Below are 19802 nucleotides of genomic sequence, written 5' to 3'. Positions count from 1 at the left end.
GTTAAGCAAAAAGGAAAATGTAAACTGTAACTTAAAAAACAGTGGTGGTCATGGCCTCAGGCTTGATTGGTTCTGGTGACTAAAACTCAGACTCCCTGCCTGTCATTTCCCCCTCAATTTATCTTCCATTGGCCTCTGTAGTGAAGTGGCTGCTTCCATTGGCTTACGCTAGGCCTGTCCATGTGCCGGGGCTCTGGCCGCCAGCAGCTATTGGGTAAGAGTTAATAATGACAAATTATTAAATCAGAAATTTGCCTCACTGGTGTTCCCTAGGGTAAAAATACTTGGGGTTCCTAATTACTGAAATGAAGAACCTTATTTTTTTTTATTTTATTTTATTATTCATATGTGCATACAAGGCTTGGGTCATTTCTCCCCCCTGCCCCCACCCCCTCCCCTACCACCCACTCCGCCCCCTCCCTCTCCCCCCTACCCCCTCAATACCCAGCAGAAACTATTTTGCCCTTATTTCTAATTTTGTTGTAGAGAGAGTATAAGCCATAATAGGAAGGAACAAGGGTTTTTGCTGGTTGAGATAAGGATAGCTATACAGGGAGTTGACTCACATTAATTTCCTGTGCATGTGTGTTACCTTCTAGGTTAATTCTTTTTGATCTCACCTTTTCTCTAGTTCCTGGTCCCCTTTTCCTATTGGCCTCAGTTGCTTTTAAGGTATCTGCTTTAGTTTCTCTGCGTTAAGGGCAACAAATGCTAGCTAATCTTTTAGGTGTCTTACCTATCCTCACCCCTCCCTTGTGTGCTCTCGCTTTTATCATGTGCTCAAAGTCCAATCCCCTTGTTGTGTTTGCCCTTGATCTAGTGTCCACATGTGAGGGAGAACATACGATTTTTGGTCTTTTGGGCCAGGCCAACCTCACTCAGAATGATGTTCTCCAATTCCATCCATTTACCAGCAAATGATAACATGTCGTTCTTCTTCATGGCTGCATAAAATTCCATTGTGTATAGATACCACATTTTCTTAATCCATTCGTCAGTGGAGGGGCATCTTGGCTGTTTCCATAACTTGACTATTGTGAATAATGTTGCAATAAACATGGGTGTGCAGGTGCCTCTGGAGTAACCTGTGTCACAGTCTTTTGGTTATATCCCCAAGAGTGGTATTGCTGGATCAAATGGTAGATCAATGTCTAGCTTTTTAAGTAGCCTCCAAATTTTTTTCCAGAGTGGTTGTCATATGTGCTAAACATACTATTAATACTTTGTGATCTCTTTAAGTTTTATTTAGACCATTGATAGTCCCAATGAACTACAAATGCCTAATCTGTTTTAGGAAGATGCTTGCTTAAATTATGATAGCGTCTACAAATTACTGTAACTCCTATCCTGAGCTGAACACAAAATACGTTCTTCTGGTGAAAATAACAAAACTCAGGTTCTTGGCTCCATGTCTAGAATGCCCCAAACTAAGCTCTCTGAAGCATTAGCAAACAGAGACACATATTCCAACTATTTAAGTAGAAAAGACAGCCAAACTAAACTGCATCATCCATGGGACTTAACTGAAAATAGGTGATCTTAAACATCAACGATTATTTGAAATTATGATTCAGAGGGGAAAATGGAATATGTTAAGCAAACAAATTGGGGGTGGCAGAGTGACTCAAGTGGTAGAGTGCCTACCTACCACACCTCCCCCAAAAAAGAACAAAATGTACAGTAAACTAAAGATACTTGGTTGATGTGTTTTTGCTACTAAAAGCTTTCTACTATGGTTTTAAAATTATCATCCACATATTACTGTAAAGAAAACATGAGTACATATATGTTAATACCTATGTATACAAATTATATATACTTAATGTACCAGCAAAGAGGAACCAATTTAAAAAAAACTGGGAGAAAACTAGAAAAGATAGAAGCAAAACAAGAGCGTTTTTTGTTCCTTTTTTTGATGTTTGAACTAAGAGATTTGCACTTGCTAGGCAGACACTCTACCATTGAGCCATGCCCTCAACCCCTTTAGTTATTTTTTTTCAGATAGGGTCTCAGGCCTAAGGCCAGACAGCAATCCTCCCAATCTCCACCTCCCAAGTAGCTGGGGTTACAGGCAGCAAAGAGGTCAAATAGAAGAACCAAGGAGGGCTCAGTGAATCTGGCCATCTTGAAAAGAGCAGTTTCAGGGATTGTTCCAGTTTACTGTAAGTTAAGGAAAGAAAGGGAGGCGTGGAAAACCTTTCAACATTCCATCACTCATTTCATCCCAAGTGTGTCCAGTAGCTACTGTGATCACTGGCAGTAGGTTCTGAAAAGGACAGAAACAAGATTTTTTTTCTTTTCCCCAAGTACTGTAAGTTCTGTTGACCTACAAAGTATTCAGTTGCTACAGTTCTCCCAAAAGTATGCTTTGCATATATATGGTGCAAACTGTTGAAAACAAACAGAAGGTGAAGTTAACCGATAAATATTTAAACAGCATAGGCCTTACACAAAATACCTTCACAGAGGTATAGCAATCCATGATTGTACCCAATGGTCAATTTCTTCTTCACTAAAAGTCACCATTCCCTAACACAAAAGACTGGGACCCTAAGATAGTCATTTGGGTGTTTCTGTAGCAGCAAATTGTATCCACTCAAAATGAAAGTCCTTCCACTTTGAGTACCGTGTCTGATCTCCAGTTGCAATATCCTCTACTACAAAACTCTCGATTTTTATGACTGGAATCTCAAGTGTCTTATACTTCACATGGATTCCCCAGTCATGGCCACAGTTGTGTCTGGCACAGAGGATCTTTGCTTTCTTCTCAAAACCTCCGAACTTCTTTGGTTTGGGATGTGGTTTACTCACAAATCGCTCCTTAAAAGCACATCCAACTACAGTGTAGTGGGATTCCTAAGATGAGAAAAACAACATACGAGAGACAATCAGAAGCAATCCCCAATTATAATTAAAAAAAAAAAATCCACAATAACCTGGGATGAAAAGTAGGTGGAATCCCACTTCTTTTACAGTGGGAAAATGAACTACAGAGTCACCTGAAGATCATATTAGGATCCATTCACCTGATCTCTTATACAGTCGGGGAAAATCTAGCTCCTGAAAGTGAACACTTGTCATTAATTTGGAAACAAAAGGGAGAGTTGTTGAAGATTTGTGAAGTACAAGTTTGCCAGGTAGCCTGACAGGCACAATTCCTAGGACACATGGAAGAACAGCAAAGAGGCAGTGTGCATCTGAAGAATGTTGACAGGTCCTGCCTACAGTTGACTAGAGTACACTGCACAGAAGCAAGCAGATCCAACATTTAGTCCTCTAGGAAAATAGCCTAAAATCTAAAAGGGCCACTATCAACAAGCCATTCAAATTGGAGCTGCAAAAACCTTTTTATAAGTTAAAGAATCACACTAAAAATTTTTTAATACCACTCCAAATATGCTTCTTGCTCGAACAGTTGGGCTGGTGAGATTTCAGTTTTCTGAAGACCAAAAGGAAGCCTCCAATAATAACTGGTCCTCTGGCTGGCCCAGCCGCTCCACCTGCTCTCTGTTAGTAGCAGTAGTTACACCCAATGTTTGTCTTTGGAGATTTTCTAACCCTTCAACTAAATGTTTTAAGAAAAAAAAAATGGAAGGCTAACCTGCAGGTGTCACATTTTAAAAATGATACTATATTTTCTTAATAAAAATATTCCTTATTCCCAAAGAAAGTTTAGAAAACACAAAACAGTAGAAAGAAAAAGTCATGGAATCTCACCACCAGAATATTAACATTTTGTACATTTCCTTTAGTCTTTCTTCTTTACAAAGATAGGGGGTTTTTTTCTTGGTGGTCGTGGTAATGGTATTGCTGGTATTGCTGGTATTTTATGCAACTAAAGGAATAACATCCAGATTATTTTTCCCATGTTACAATGAGTTTGTAAGCAGTTTTTTATTATGCTACATAAACTTCATAACTGTGTTTTTAAATAAGTTTTACTTTTGAATAATTTTAGATGATCAGAAACATTACAAAGATACCACAGAAATTTCTTGTATACATCTGACCCAGTTTCTGCAAATGTAATATCGTATGTACCGTAGTACATTTGTTAAAAATAAGACATTAACATCAGTACATTACTCTTACCATTAACTAAACTATATTTTTCTAATAAAATCCTTTATCTGTTCCAGGATCTAATCAATAATACCATGTTGCATTAAGCATAACCATTAATTGTAATAACTGAATAATACTTTAGTGGCAGCAGTTTCTAAAAACTATTTTTGATCTTTTACCTTTAATTGACATACAACTGTGTATACATATGCGATACAGTGTGATAATTCCATATATATGTATAATGTATAATGATCAAATCATGGTGGTTATCATTTCCATATCCTTAAACATCATTGCTTTGAATTGTAAACCTTCAAATTCTTCTCATCTAATTCTTTATAAAATATGTAATCAATTATTATAAACTATAGTCACCCTAACATACTATGGAATGCTAAAAGTTATTCCTCCCATATAACTGTATTTTGGCACCTGTTATCTGACCTCTTTTCTCCCCTCCCACCCCCCTTCCTCACCTCTAGTGACCACATTCTGTACTTCTATAAGATCAACTTTTTTAGCAAAAAAAACAAAAAAATTTTTAATACATGGACCATGGGCACAGAAATAATAGTATTCTTCCTATTGATACTTCACCAGTAGATAGTGAATTTTAACTAAGACTAAAAAATAACCAGGCACTTGTTTTTTATAAAAGGATGCTTACCTCTATCACTCGTATATCATCTGTATAACATGCCAAGACTTTACACTTGCCACAGAGCAGTTTTTTGTTTTTCTTATCAGGGGCAGGTTTTGGTTTTTGTTGACTATCTCTGATGGATTTTTCCTCAATCTGTATATCATGAACCTACATGCCAAAAGAAAAAACCTCATAAACGTAATTCTGAGTATGACTAGCCCAATGATTCATACATGTTCCATGGACATACAACCTACTTGTAGAATTTTGTTTGTAAACATCCCACACATAATTTTAGTGGTTCTCCTGACTTTATATTAGTCAATGTTTTAACTACTGCTTCCAATTAGTCTCTCAGTCTCTTCCTCAAAGATGCCCATAAACGCACTGAAGCTATTCACAACACTCATGGCACTCCCATGACTATGTGAGTGATGCTTTCTACTTTAGCTATTGGCAACACTTTAGAAATCCTTTACAGATAGATACATAATATAGACTGTTTCAAGCATAATTATACCCCAGGCTGGACATAAACCAATTGAAGGGAACCAAAGGAAGAGTAGCCCCACCACCCAAATCTTTTCTTTAACCCCTTCAACCATAGAAAATAATGCTGAATTCTAGCAGCGTTTACTGTATTTTTTAATTTTTTAATTAAATTTATTTATTAGCAGTACTGGGAGAGCCTGGAGCTTGCTAGGCAGGCACTGTACCAACTTGACCTTAATGTATATATAGTGTGACTGTATCTTAATTCAAAATTTAGACTTTAACTAAATACAACTCTGAACCTTGTGCATTACGTATAAAACAAACAGATTCTGAAGAGAGGAGGGCAGACCAGCTAGGAATTGCAGGACCCTAGGAACAACATGGCAAGTTTCCTGAGTTTTCTTTTTATCTAATTAGGTCTCAGACTAGGAAGTGAAGAAACTGAAAAGCCTATACGTGGAGACAAAAACTTCTCAACAAAAACGTGCTCTCCCTCAACATAGGGCCTCTAGCAGACAAAACCTTTAGACAATAACTGCTTCACTCCATGGTGGGTAGAAGAACCCTGTGGCCCAAGCCCCACCCATGCCAGCACAGACCAAGTAGGGAGCTGAGTTTCCAACCTACAGGCTGTAATGAGGTAACCCAACACCTGGGTGTGTCAGAGAAGGCTAAGTCAGGATATTCATCTTGGTTAGCTGGTATCACCCACAGTGTTGATAATGCCATGTGGGGAAAAACTCCCACCTCCACCCAGCAGTAACAAGCAAACCTCTCCTGCCTCCATTTACTAGTATCAATAGAAGCAGGGTAGGAAACTTCTCCGTGGCAGAGCAGTGTCAGCAGCTAACGCAGGTTAAATAAAATTCAGTCTCATAATATGAAAATGTCTTGAGTTTCAATCAAAAGGCACTCTTTATACCAAGAAACAGGAAGACCTCAAACTGAATGAAAAAAGGACAAAGGATGTCACCACTGAGATGACAAAGATATTTGAATTTTGAGATAAAGATTTTATGCACCCATGATAAAAATGCTTCAGTGGGCAATCAAACACTTTTTTAATGTAAAATTATACTCTTAAAATATAAAAAGATATACAAGGCTCACAACCAAAATAAAAGACTCAACAGCAGACTGAAAGGAACCAAGGAAAGATTATCCAAGTTCAATCTGAACAACAGAAAGAAAATGGACTGAAAAAAAAGAGCAGAACCTCAGGGACCCATAGAGCTGTTTAATACTCATGTCACTGGAGTCCTGGAAGGAAAGAGGAGAACAGGACTTAAAAAGAACTCAAAGAAATAACAGCTGAACAGCTCCCAAATTTAACAAGGAACATAAATTTACAGAGTCACAAAAGGTGAAGAAAAAGAAGAAGAAAAAAAAAAACAGGATAAACCAAAGGAATTCACTCCAATGTACATTATAATTAAACGTTTAAAAACTGAAGACAAAGAAATAAATCTTTACAGCAACCCAAAAAAATACCTTTACCCCTAGGGGAAAAGTAATCTGAACAACAGGTGACTTCTCATCAGAAACCAGGAGACCACAAGGAAAGCAGCACAATAGTTCTCAAATGCTAAAAGAACTGTCACCCCTGTACCTATACTTACCAAGTATACCCCTTAAGAATAAAAGGAAAATCAAGATATGCTCAAGGAAACTAAGAATTTGTCACCAGCACACCTATCCTAAAATGATAGAAAGAAATGACTTTTTAGTAATTTTTTTGTTGTTATTGGGACTGAGGTTTGAACTCAGGGCTTTGTGCTTGCAAAGCAGACGTTCTACCACTTGAGCCACACTTCCGATCTGTTTTGCTCTGGTTATTTTGTAGATGAGTTTTTAAGAACTATTTGCCCAGGCTGTCCTCAAACCTTAATCCTCCCAATCTCAGCCTCCCAAAGTAGATAGGATTATCTACTTTGAAGCCAGTACCTGTCTTCAAAAAAATCTTGAACCATCATGAAAGAGGAGAGAACATGACAACTTCCTCAAGAACTTTCAAGAGCAAATCTAGCTCAGTTTGCCTTTTAGATCTAAAGACAGAACATTGGGTATTAGCATAGAATCTATTTCAGTCTCACTGACATGTAGAAACAAATTTATTGTTCACTGCAGGCCAAAACTTGAAACATAAACCTACTGCTCTAATAAAACATTCTAACCAGTATGACAAAAGGTAACAGCCACATGCATGTTCCCTGTTTGTTATTTGTGGTCAGATGCTAAGAGTGACACAAATGAAAACACTTACCGTTTTTTCAAATTTTGCTTCATCCCATTTCTGAAGTCTCGAAATGGATTCGTTCATCATTTTTTCCTTGTATATGTTCATATGTTCTTTTTCAATTACATCAGCATAACTAGTCAAAAGGAAGCACTTACTATCTCTTGCTCTTCCTCTGCCTATAGGAAAATAATTATTTGGTGTTTTTGACGTAAAACTCTGATACAATATGAGAATAAGTAAACAAAGGGATAGAAGTAGTCCTAAAATTCAACTTTGGTTGAACTGAATTCTCTTTCCTAGAAAAGCTAAACTGTCAAGAATGGACTCGAATGCAGGTATCCACCTACATGTTAAACATGCAGATAAACTGGGTACCCACCTTAAGGCGGCTTTCTTCGGGTTTCCCAGTGTAATTGGGCAGCCATACGGTCAGAAACTCTGCTTTAAAAATAACCCAACATGAACCCTCAGTATGACACTGTAAGAACCCTAAGATGAATAATAAATAGATCTTCCCCTCCTTCAAGAGCCTTCTAGGTAATGAGAACTAGTACCAGAACATGGGTGGAAAATTCTAAGTGCTATGATAAAGACCAATAAAGGGTTATGGGCATTCACAAGACAGATTATTCCAGCTGAAGGAATTGGGATCAGATGAGATGGAGGCAGAGGGAAAGTAAAATGAAGAGTGTCAACATGAGCGACTTTCAACAAGCAATTAACAAAGTCTGGTGGGCTGAATTGGATAATGAACATGGAGAATAGAAATAGGTTAGGAAGATAAGTAGGTGCTGGATTTTGGAAAATCTTGAACTTTCTACACAAGGTGGTGACATGCTCGGAGATGTTTCTCAGGGAAGAGTAAAGTGGCAGCTGTTCTTATAGAAATTGTGGGGAAAAGGGCAAAAAGGAAGGGAAACTAGTAAGAAGACTCTCTAGTCCAGGTGGGACTGAAGAACTGGTACTGGATTACTGATCTGAGTTTGTGTCCTGGTGTAGTTGATGATAGAAGATGCCAGACCAGCAGTTAAAAGTAAATCAAGCACAAAGTTCATTGAAAGGAGAGCAAAGCTCCCTGCATAGGAGGAGCTTAGTGAAAAAAGTTAAGCCAAGGAATGGCTGAATCTAGACAATGATATAGGGCTCTGCCTGCCTTAGAAAACAGGGAGCCACCAGCCCCCAACTATGAAAGGCCTACACATTGACTGCCAAAGCCTTAATCCAAGTTGGAATTATCCTTTCATAAATATGCCAGTCAGAGCTGGGCAAGTAAGTGGTGCCATTGTGAACAAGAATCACAAGAGGATTTAAGTCAGTGGGCAAAACTGTCACAACCCAATCTTGAACAAGAAAGTCAGCCTTTGGACCTATGGTACTAGAGTCCAGTGTGCCATTGAGCACATATTCAATCATGGCTCAGCAAAGAAGAAAGGCCAAAATGACAAACACATTCACAAACCAAAATGGGAGCCATGTAGCAATGGCATCAAAGCTTCTCTTCTCTCACCTCTGGTTTGGATCATTTTGATGACATTGCCCACGTACTCATACAGGATGACCAGATTGCACTGAGCAATGTCGATGCCTTCATCAGCAACCGAGGTGGCAATCAGAATATTACTATCTCCATTGTTTCTGAATGCATCCAATACACACTTCTGTGCTGGGAGGGTCATTCCTGCATCAGAACAAGAGGACATTATACAACTTATTAATGAGAGCTTTCCTCTTAAAAAATGAGCTATTAATTAGGGAATGCTTATCACAAGTCAGGTACTGTGGTAAGTGCTTAATATTCATCTCCAAACAACCCTAGGCAATAAAATCTATTCCCATGTATTTTTTACAGAGGACATTTAGCTGGGACTCTACCACAATACCACCTGAGTTCAAATCCAAGTTCTGGCACCTACTTTAAACCGTACTATTCCAAAAATAAATACTGAAATATTGACCCTTTTGCAAAATATCAATAGGTACTAGTAATATCTTTACATGCATATAGAAGTTTCAGCTGGCAAAACATTTTCATACCCAGTCACAGGAAATTTAAAAAGGCCTTTTATTGATTGATAGATGGATTTGGGGATACTGGGGTTTGAAATTAGGGCCTCACGCTTGCTAGGCAGGTACTCTACCACTTAAGACTATACCAGCCCTTACAAAGGCCTCTTGGATCAGTGGGGCCTATGTTATGATTCCTCTTTATAGATGAGGGCTGCCACACCGTCAGGGGTGAAAATCTGGGTAGATAGATATTGTTGTATTATAGTTCTCTATAAAAGGGACAACACTATCTGTTCACCAAATCCTGTTTCTTTCTCTTGCTGAGTACATAGATAAATAAGACTTCCCAGCCTCCCTTGCATATAGATGGAGCCTGTGGTTAAATTCTAATGACATGAAGACAGAAGTAGTGTGTGTCTCTTCCAAATCTGACCCCTAAAAATTGTCCATACTCTTGCTATTCCACATCAGCAGGCTAGGTAAGGTTACAGGATTTATAGGCCCCCAAGGATGAGAGAGTCATAACATGGAAAGAACTGGAATCCCTAAATGAGTGGAGGTACATGAAACAAAGGCCCCACATTCACCTGTCTACACTTGAATTGTGATGTAAGCAAATGATAACTTCTACTGTGTTACATCCTTGGAAGTCATTTGTTGGAATCTAATCTAGATTACTCTGATTTATACAAAGCCTTTTTCCCTGGCTGTAGCTACTAGGTTGAAACAAGCATTTGAACCATATTGGGCCCATGAAACCAATGTGCAGGATTCAGATGACTGTTCATTCTCAGTTGCAAATGTCTGTGAAGCCCAAGTGTACTTCCTGGTCACGGGTTCTATGTAGACCTGATAATCTGTGCACCCCCATTCTGCTTGGACTGGCCTAAGTGAGGTTCTGTTTGGGATGGAAAAAAGACCTTGACTAAGAAAGCTACCTCCTGCCTTCTAATATTCTATGACCTTGGAGGCTAAATTTAAATTGTCTGAGTATCCAAATTCCCACTTCTGTTGCCATTTATTTCCTATTTTGTGAAAATACAGGTTATTTTATTCATACAAATGAAAAACTAATAATACCTAGCTCATTGGGTTAATGTTAATGACAAAATCTGGCTTACTGCCTACTTTTGAATGGTTCTTGAACTGAAAGTAATATTTTTCTTTCTAAATGGTTGAAAAAATCAAAAGAGCATTTCATGGATATTCAGACTTAGTGAACAACTTTTGCTGATTTACCTGCAGCTTTTTGTACAAGTTCACAACTTTTCTAGTTTAACTATGAAAGGAAGAGGAACAGACCAGAAAAGTTAGTCAAAATCATTCTAATCCATCTAATTTGTTCATCTAACGTTTATTGAGCAAACATGGATTAAGGTTGCCAGATAAGAATACGATGATTAAAGATTCTTTTGTTACTGAGAAGAAACTCATGTTTTGAGGAAGGATACAGACAGGAGGCTGTTTTCGATGGGATGAACAATGACACAGTGGCAGAACTAGAGGTCACAGGAATGTGGAGGAAGGGCATCTCAGTTTTCAGAAGATAGGAAGAAACACAATGCCTGGCACAGTAAGTTGTAAGTATGTGTTGCATGGATGGATGGAAGGATGGATGTGTGGAACAAAGGGAGGTAGGAAAGGTGGTGGATGGATGGATAGACAAATTAAGAAAATAATTTATAAGCATCTACTTGTAGGGGAAGAGCAAAGTTTGAAAATCCAGTTGGACTCATATTAGACAGATTGCAGAAAATTTTGAATTTCAACCATACCAAGATGGTGTTGGGCTTTATTTGGTAAGCCACACTTTCAAAATCTGAATCTACTTTTTATATTCATGAAGTTTAAAAATGCCACAAGTACAAGCGATGACTGAGGACTGGGAGGGTGGGCATGAGGAGGGTTGTTTAATATAAACAACACTAAGGGAAGAGCAGAAAGGGACCTGTCAGCATGGGTCATGAAGTAGTTCATGAGACATTCCTCTGAGGGGATCAGGATGATGACTGGTCACTAGGGTCCTCCCTTCATTCTTTGACCGTCCTTGCTAAATTTCAGGGTTTCCTGCTTGGACATTTTTAAAACTATAAAATACATAGTAGACCAAAAAAACTGTGCATCTACAGTTTAAAGAATAACAATACAATAGAAGTAGAACATTTCTATTTCTAGTTCATCTTAAATCTGTTGGTTGAGAATTTGAGGAGAGGGAAGTGCTCAAACAGTATTTTTAAAACAACTTTGGCTTTGTCCAAAGGATATGAGAGGAAACAATTTTCTGCATGGAAAGAGACTAGTATGTTTGGGTTTTTGAGCAATGGCATTCCAATGCAGCCACTGGGCTAGGGTGAACAGTGGTTCCTAGTTATTCATCTAGGTGCTGCCATGAAGGAATTTTGCAGATGTGATTAAAATCTCTAATCAGTTGACTTTAAGTTAGATAAAAACAGGATTCATTCTAGGTGGGCCTGACCTATTCAAGTGATCGTTATAATTGAGGGGTTAGGCCTTGCCTGAGCTCAGAGACTTCAAACGGCTCATGGTTGTGTAGGGTTCCAACCTGTTTCTGGTCTTCACCTCCTGACTGCCTGCCCTACAGATCTCAGCCTTGCTTTGCAAGCCCAATTCTTTTAAAGAAATGTCTACATGTATGCACACACACATAAGTACACATACACACACCATATTGTAGATAATCTACTGGTTTTCCTGACTGACATAAGCATTTAAAAAGAATAGTATACTATGCATAGTACAGATAAAACACACCAAGCCTGATTCACTACAAATACCTGTTGCCTGACTTGTTTTGCCACGTCCAGTTAATATGCCAGGTTTTAGAAAGCTGAGTGCAGAATTTTCTTCAATCCATTTCTTTAAAGCCTGAAAATGAAAAACAATTAGTTGGACACTACTTGTAAGCCCTCTGTATCAATTCAAAATTGAAATTTATACAGCCGGGCGCAGGTGTCTCACATCTGGTAGCGCACCTGGAGGATCATGGTTTGAATCCAGCCTGGGCAAATAGTTCCACAAGATCCTATCTCAAAAAAACTCTTCACAAAAATAGGGCTGGTGGAGTGACTCAAGGTGTAAGCTCTGAGTTCAAACCCTAGTACTAGTATCGTTAAAAAAAAATTATACAAAAAGAAAATAAACTTGAAGTTAGTATACAGATGGATTTCAGACTGACCAACCTTCCTGAACTCTATGCAATAATAATTCCAGCAGTATAGATCTCTGTGACCTACTGTGATTTCATCTCTAAGATACATTTAAGTGAAAAAAGCAAAGTTCAAAATAGTAGGTGCATAGAATTAATAAGTGAGACCAGCAAAACAACAGGATATAAGAGCAATAAACATAAATCAATTGTGTTTCAAAATATTAGCAACAAACAATTGGAATTTGAAATTATTTTAAAGTATCACTCACCATTGCATAAAAAAATCAATCACTAGGTATACATCTGACAAAACATGCAGGATTTCTATGCTGAAAATGGCAACACAGCTGGGCACAGTGGCTCACTTGGTGATACCAGCCACTCAGGAGACCGAGATCAGGAGGATCAGCGTTTGAGGCCAGGGGGCAAAAAAATTACTGAGACTGCATCTCAAGAAATAAGCTGGCTGTGGTGGCATGCTTCTATAATTCCAGCTATTTGGGAGGTATAGCTAGGAGGATCACAGTCCAAGGCCAACCCTGGGCAAAAACAAAAACAAAAAAACACAGACTGTATCTGAAAAATAACTAAAGCAAAATAGGCTGGGGCATAGTTCAAATGGTAGAGCATCTTGCAAGCATAAGGCCCTGAGTTCAAACCCCAGTTCTGGAAAAAAAAAATATATAGTGCTGCCAAAAAATTAAATAAGAATTTTAAAACTAGCTGCATATGGTTGCTCATGTCTATAATCCTAGCTACTCAGGAGGGTAAGATAGGGAGGATCATGGTTAGAGGCCAGCCCAGGCAAAAAGTTGGTGAGATTCCACCTCAACCAATAAAGCTAGGAGCCCTGTCATTCCAGCTACATGGGAAGCATAAACAGAAAAATCACTGTCCAAGCTGGCCTGGGAAATAAACACAGGACCCTATTCAAAAAATCACTAAAGCAAAAAGATCTGGGGATGTGGTTCACGCAGGGGAGCACCTGCTTAACCAGCATAAGGCCTTGACTTCAAACCCCAGTACCACCAAAATAAATAATAAAAAATGAAAGTGACAAAACACTGATAAAATCAACCAAAGATCATATGGTAGGCAGCCTTTGAGGTAGCCTTCAGTGACCTCCTATTTTCAAAGCCTTGTGTCATCCCCTCCCTAGAGTTGAGCTGGACCTCGTAACTTGCTTCTAATGAGTACAACAGCTGTGGTGGGACGTCAACTCCAAAATGAACTCTTTTAAAATGACTGTGACTCCTAGATTAGGTACTCTTTCCCTGGCTCTGTCTCAGTTCATCGTGATGGCATTAGGCAGGCCTGTGGAGAGGCCCAAAAAAGTACACTCGGAAGCACATAGTCCTTCTGAGGATGGACGATAGGAGGTTGATTATCCCTAGACAAGTCTTGAGAGAACGTCCGGCACCTTGATTGCAGCCTCAGGAGAGACCATGAGCCAGAAACACCCAGTGAAGTCCCTGACCCATGGATATTATCAGATAATGAGTGCTAGATCCTGACTCTTATGTTTTGGAGTAATTTGTTATTCAGAAATAGATAAATAATACAGAAGCCCTATAAAAATAAAGAGATATACCCTGGTCATGGCTTTGAAGACTTGACATCGTTACAATATCATTTCTCCCCAATTTTATCGATAGATTCGATGCAATCCCAAAGAAAATCTGAGCCGACTTTTTCATAGATGACAACCTGATTCTAAAATGTATATGGTAAGGCAAAGGAAGGTGGCCAAACAACTCAGAACAAGTAGTTGAAGGACTGATGCTAACCCATTTCAAGACTCACCACGAAACTACAATAATCAAGAGAAATGTATGGATCAGAGAGAAAGAGTGGAGAGTCCAGAAACAGATCATATAAACACAGTTAATTGATTTTTTTAAAAAGCTAAAAAGTCAATTCAATGGAAACAGGATAGTCTTGTCAACATACAATGATGAAACAATAGCATGTCCATGTTTGAAAAGAAAAAAAAAAAGCATTTCAACCCATACCCCATACTATACAAAAATTAACGCAAAGTGGATTGTAGACCTAAATACAAAATGTAAAACTATAAAATTTCAGGTGGTAACAGAGAAATTGTGACCTTACGTAAGCAAAGATATAATGCCACAGGCAAAATCCAGGAAAAAAAAAAAAGACAGTAAATTGGACTATCAAAACTTAAAACTTACAGTGTGCAAGAGATGCTATTAAAACACTGAAAAAACAAGCTAAAGGCAAGAAGAACATATTTATAAATCACATACAACTCACTAAGAACTTTTTTGTCAGAATATAAAAGGAATATTAAAAAATTCGATGATATGATAACTCAAATTTCTTTGTGGTGCTGGGGATCCGGCCCGGGACCTCACATATTCAAGCAAGTACTCAGCCGCCTCACCTAGGTGATGTCCCAGCCCAACAGCCCAATTTTATCACATTTTTTGTTTGTTTTATTTTGTTTTTGTGGCACTAAGGACTGAACCCAGCGCCTCAGTAAGTCTCAGCAAGTGCTCTACCACTCGACCTACACCTGCTGCCCTTTTGTTTTTATTTTGTTTTTGAGGTAGGGTCTCACTAACTTTGCCCAGGTTGGCCTTGAACTTGTGATCCCTCTGCTGAGTAGCTGAGATTACGGATGCACACTGCCATGCCATGCCCAATTTTAAAATGGGTGAAAACAATCTGACACACTCCATCAAAGATGATTTAAAATGACTAATAAGCTTATGAAAGATGTTTAACCATATGAAGTCATTAATAAAATGCAAATGAAACTCCCAGAGAGATACCATTACACACCCATAGAATGGCTAGAATTTTATAATGTGACTTAAAAGTACAAAGAAGAATGAAGTGCTCAGATGTTAAGACATACTTAAGACAGCGAGGTATTAAGCCTAAGAATAAATAGGCAATCAAAACAGACCCACACATATAGTGTACTTGATTGCAGAGCAGTAAGGAAAAGGCAATGCTTTCAATAAATGCTACTAGGTCAATTTGTTATCCACAGTGAAAAAGAAGGCTTACGTCCACAAGGGCTCTGGTTTTCACGAAGAGAATGGTTTTTGTCTCTGGATTTAAGTGGTATTCTTCTTGTAAGATCAAGTAGAGGTCTCTGAGTTTCGGGTTCTTGTTGCTGGGATCCGTGGAAATACTTTCTAGTTCCTTCAGCTTTTCTGAAAATGGAAAAAATTTTACAAATGGCTTATAAATTCTAAAATATTACCACACACTGTGATCTCTGGTTCAAACACTTAACCTTGACCAGAATTTCTGAGGTAATAACTGCCAATTTAAGTTGGTACAAGATTTTAGGAAGACAATTTGGTAATATCCATCAAAACATAAAGCTTATATACTCTTTGATTCAGTGATTCTACATCTAGAAATTTGAGACATAGTTATATTTAGAAAGCTGTGGACAAAGTTCCAAGGGCAGTCCCTGCTACCATTTAGAATATAACAAAAATAGAGAACAACCTAAATGCCAACTAGCAGAATACAGTTCAACAGATCATGCACTAAATGTCTGAGATTAATACAATGTGGCTGTTAAAATTAATAAGGGAACTATGTATATACTGAGAGGGAGATCTCCCAAACATTTCTTTTTTGTGGTGGTACTGGGGTTTGAACTCAGGGTGTTGCGCCTGCAGGCTTGAACAACACGCACCCCAAACCCTTTGTGCTGTAGGTATTTTTCCAATAGGGTCTGCGTTTATGTCCAGGGCCTGTCTGGATCACAATCCTCCTATTTATGCTTCCCCCACATAGCTGGAATGACAGGCATATGCCACTGTATCCAGCCTTTACTGAGTTGAGATAAAGTCTTGGGAACTTTTTGCCCAGGCTGGCCTTAAACCACAAACCTCCCCATCTCTGCCTCCAGAATAGCTAGGATTACTGGCATGAGCCACCGCTCCAAGATCAAACATATCTTAAGTTAAAAAACCAAAGTACAGAACAATATGTCCTTCATCATCCCTTCTGTAAGTGTGTAATTATGCCACAGCAGTGTGCAGCAGTCAGATCATGCCAGACTATGATAGTCAGTTATTAAATTTTTGAAAGTTGTGAGAGCTGGTTTTAAATACAATCATTATTAAAAATTCAGTTTAGATATGCTGGAGATGTAGCTCAAGTGCTGGAGCACTTGCCTAGCAAGCAGAGGCCCTGAGTTCAAACCCCAGTACCATCAAAAGAAAAAAAATTCATTTACATAAATTTGTAGCTCAGTGACTTATCTTAAAAACAAGTATCATAAATAGCACATGCTTGCCATTTCCCAATTGTTTTTTTACTTTTTACTATTATCGCTGCTCTTGAGTTTATTTAATCGATTGTGTATGCATGGTAGAAATTCTATAGAAGGGTGCGTTACTGTTCCTCTTTTTAACAGTCCAATGACATCATGTTGGGGGCTTAAAGTTGACGGTAGTGGAAATAATTATAATAAACCACAAAATCAAGATAACACTAGGAGGGGGAAAGGATAATGATGGAGGGGTAAATGCAATTACGACATATTGTAAGAACTTTTGTAAATGCCACAGTGTACCCCTAAGTCCAACAACAACAACAACACTAACAACACTAAAAATGAGTGCTTGACCTACTGTTAGTAGTCAGACTTATAAAAGTGATGAGAAGTAATGAAGATTCAATTTAGCTACTACATTGTGAATACCACATAAAATAGTCTCCCAGTGTTTGAAAAACTATGATCCTATTCAGCCAGAAGTTACTCACACCACTGACAAATGAATGAAGCCCCAACATATGTCTCTGTAGTTTCAATTTTCATCTTACTCCTAACAATAATGAAAATGTACACCAGCATCCACATCAGAGCCACACTTGTTTGTTGATTGCAATCACTGGTTAGCTAAAGATACAAGGGTTTTGCAAAAACCCCAAAAACATTCTATATGAGTCATGGGCTATATGGAATTTACAATAAACAGTATTATATATATTATTTGTATAAGTCATATAAGTCATAACTACATATTCTCCATATCAATAAAATTAATAATAAAGTTATGTAAATATATGTATACATATACATTGTGTGTGTACCATTTACCCACACAACATACCATGGTCTGTATACATGATACAGTAAATACTTCAGTATAAACCAAAAAAATTATTAAAACTGATTTACTTTTGGGAAAAGGAATTTGAGAAAAGAAGGGAACTTTTTTTTTTTTGGCAATACTGGGGCTTGAACTCAGGGCCTTGTGCTTGCTGGACAAGTGCTCTACCAATTGAACTACAAGTTCACCCCTGAAAACTTATGCTTCATTAAATATATTTCCATATTTGGGAGAGTAATATGGGGGCAGGAAGATTATAGGTCATTTTTTTTTCTTTATATAGAAATACATAGATAAATTAGTCTTCTTAATATCATTAGAACACCTTTTTGTTTTGAAAACCTTTCTAAAATTACTAAAAGTTAAACAGAAAGAATGCTACTATCTACTAACTGTATGGGAAGTACCCTTGCAAATCTTGCTATTTTTCCTTCTTCCAAGTAGGAAATGGTATAAACAGCAGAATCTTTCCTTAGGCACCAAATTTCATTGACGCCAAATAGGCCCACTTTTCTTTGGTACTGGGGATTGAACCCAGAGTCTTGTACATGCTAAGCTCACACTACACCACTGAGCTACACACCAGCCCTTACAGTAGCTTCTTAAGCCAAGACAATGGCCTGAGCATCACCAACTTATGTATGCTAAATATCACGCAGTGTATGTTTGCTGCCACTCGAGTCACTGCACTCCAATGGCTTCCTCCTCTGAAAACCCACTTCACCTTCAAACCTCCAGCTAAGATCTTGCTCAATCTCATCAAATCCTGCTGCTCGGACATTTTTGAAGAAGTCTTTCAGGTAATTCAAAGCATCTTTCATTTGTGCATCCTCACTGATAATGAGAGCATCGTTATATTTCTGTTTAAAAATGAAAAATGAGTTTCAATATGTTTTCAATGTCTAATACATTAGTTATACTTAAGTTCAATTAGCTGTACTTAGTAAGGAATGAATGTAAAGAAATATTTCTCATCTATTCCAATTGAGTTATTTAAGATGAATGGTCCCTAACAGTTTTATGATAAAACTTTGAAGCAAATACTGAAGGAATCCCAATTAGCTAGAAACTTTAATTAAGTAAAATCTTTTTGGATTCTAGAATTCCAATAATGAAATATTGAAATTCCAAAAATGAAAGCAAATTTATTTCTACCTTAACCTGTGTCATAATTCAGATATTCAACTGAATTTCCAAAGCCATTGCTAAATTGTAAATGTACCTACACCAAAAGTCAGCTGAGGTAATTACAAGTCAAAACACATGCTAATTAAATGCACTTAAAAATTATTCTCAATAAAAGAAAAATGAAAAAAAAAATTATTCTCAATGGCAAAATAAGCAGAGGTGAGGGTTGTTACCATTGTTCCTTAACTTCTGGGTTAACCAGAGACCCTAGGTTTTTGAACATTTAGCTGTATCAAAAGTAAGAAAAACATGCTTCAGGAAATGGCAACAGGACCACTTATTAAACTTTAAAGATGGCTGTCACTGGCTATGCATCTAGAACAATCATCACCTCTCATCAGCACCCCATTTTTTCCAACCATGTCAAATATGGGAATGCTGGAGGCACAGCATGGAGTCTGAGCCTTCCTGTCAGTCTGGTCTGTTGCCTGTTAAGTTTCAGAAAGCAAATCAAGATGATGCTGACTGAGACGACTTTTAGAGTTCATAAGAACTTTCTGGAAAGGATCCTAAGTGAAGTCTTAGGGACAGGATGAGAAGGTGGTGTTCTCAGCTGCCACATGGCACTCCTAGGAGGCACCATGACTCAAATATATCTTTAAAGGTAACATACCCGCAGATGTGAAGTATACAGAAACAGCGCAGTACAAATCCTGCTCTCTTCCTCTTTGTCTTCCATCCGGAACACCGAGCACTTTTTATGAACATCAACAATCCACTGTTCGTATTTCTGTGTTCCAAATTCTCTATTTTGAATTTCAAATAAATTTCCTGGAGAGGGAAAAAAGTTTTTCACTGTGCCATAATGCCTTTCACTGGGTCAAACACAGAACAGGAGCTCAAAAGATGCTTGTCATGGACACATCTTTATGCGCCTCTCTA

At 38.0% G+C, this 19802-nt stretch overlaps 1 protein-coding gene across 5 annotated transcripts in view; it reads right to left on the bottom strand.

Moving 5' to 3' along the window:
• Positions 1-444: 444 nt before the first annotated feature.
• Positions 445-19802, bottom strand: part of Rigi (RNA sensor RIG-I) — a 40981-nt gene continuing 21623 nt past the window's right edge. For 4 of the 5 annotated variants that reach the window (XM_074051626.1, XM_074051623.1, XM_074051624.1 and 1 more), the window contains 8 exons: positions 19534-19691; positions 18457-18592; positions 15661-15809; positions 12248-12338; positions 8953-9123; positions 7470-7621; positions 4736-4879; positions 445-2856 (listed from right to left, as the gene is read on the bottom strand). In XM_074051626.1, coding sequence (XP_073907727.1) covers positions 2560-2856; positions 4736-4879; positions 7470-7621; positions 8953-9123; positions 12248-12338; positions 15661-15809; positions 18457-18592; positions 19534-19691 — 1298 coding nt within the window. In that variant the 3' untranslated portion in view covers positions 445-2559. The remainder of the gene's footprint in view (positions 2857-4735; positions 4880-7469; positions 7622-8952; positions 9124-12247; positions 12339-15660; positions 15810-18456; positions 18593-19533; positions 19692-19802) is intronic. The other variant, XM_074051625.1, reaches the window with a different exon arrangement.

The sequence above is a fragment of the Castor canadensis genome, chromosome 13 (genome assembly GCF_047511655.1).
Source record: "Castor canadensis chromosome 13, mCasCan1.hap1v2, whole genome shotgun sequence".
Taxonomy (NCBI): domain Eukaryota; kingdom Metazoa; phylum Chordata; class Mammalia; order Rodentia; family Castoridae; genus Castor; species Castor canadensis.
This window is presented reverse-complemented; position numbering and strand designations above follow the sequence as displayed.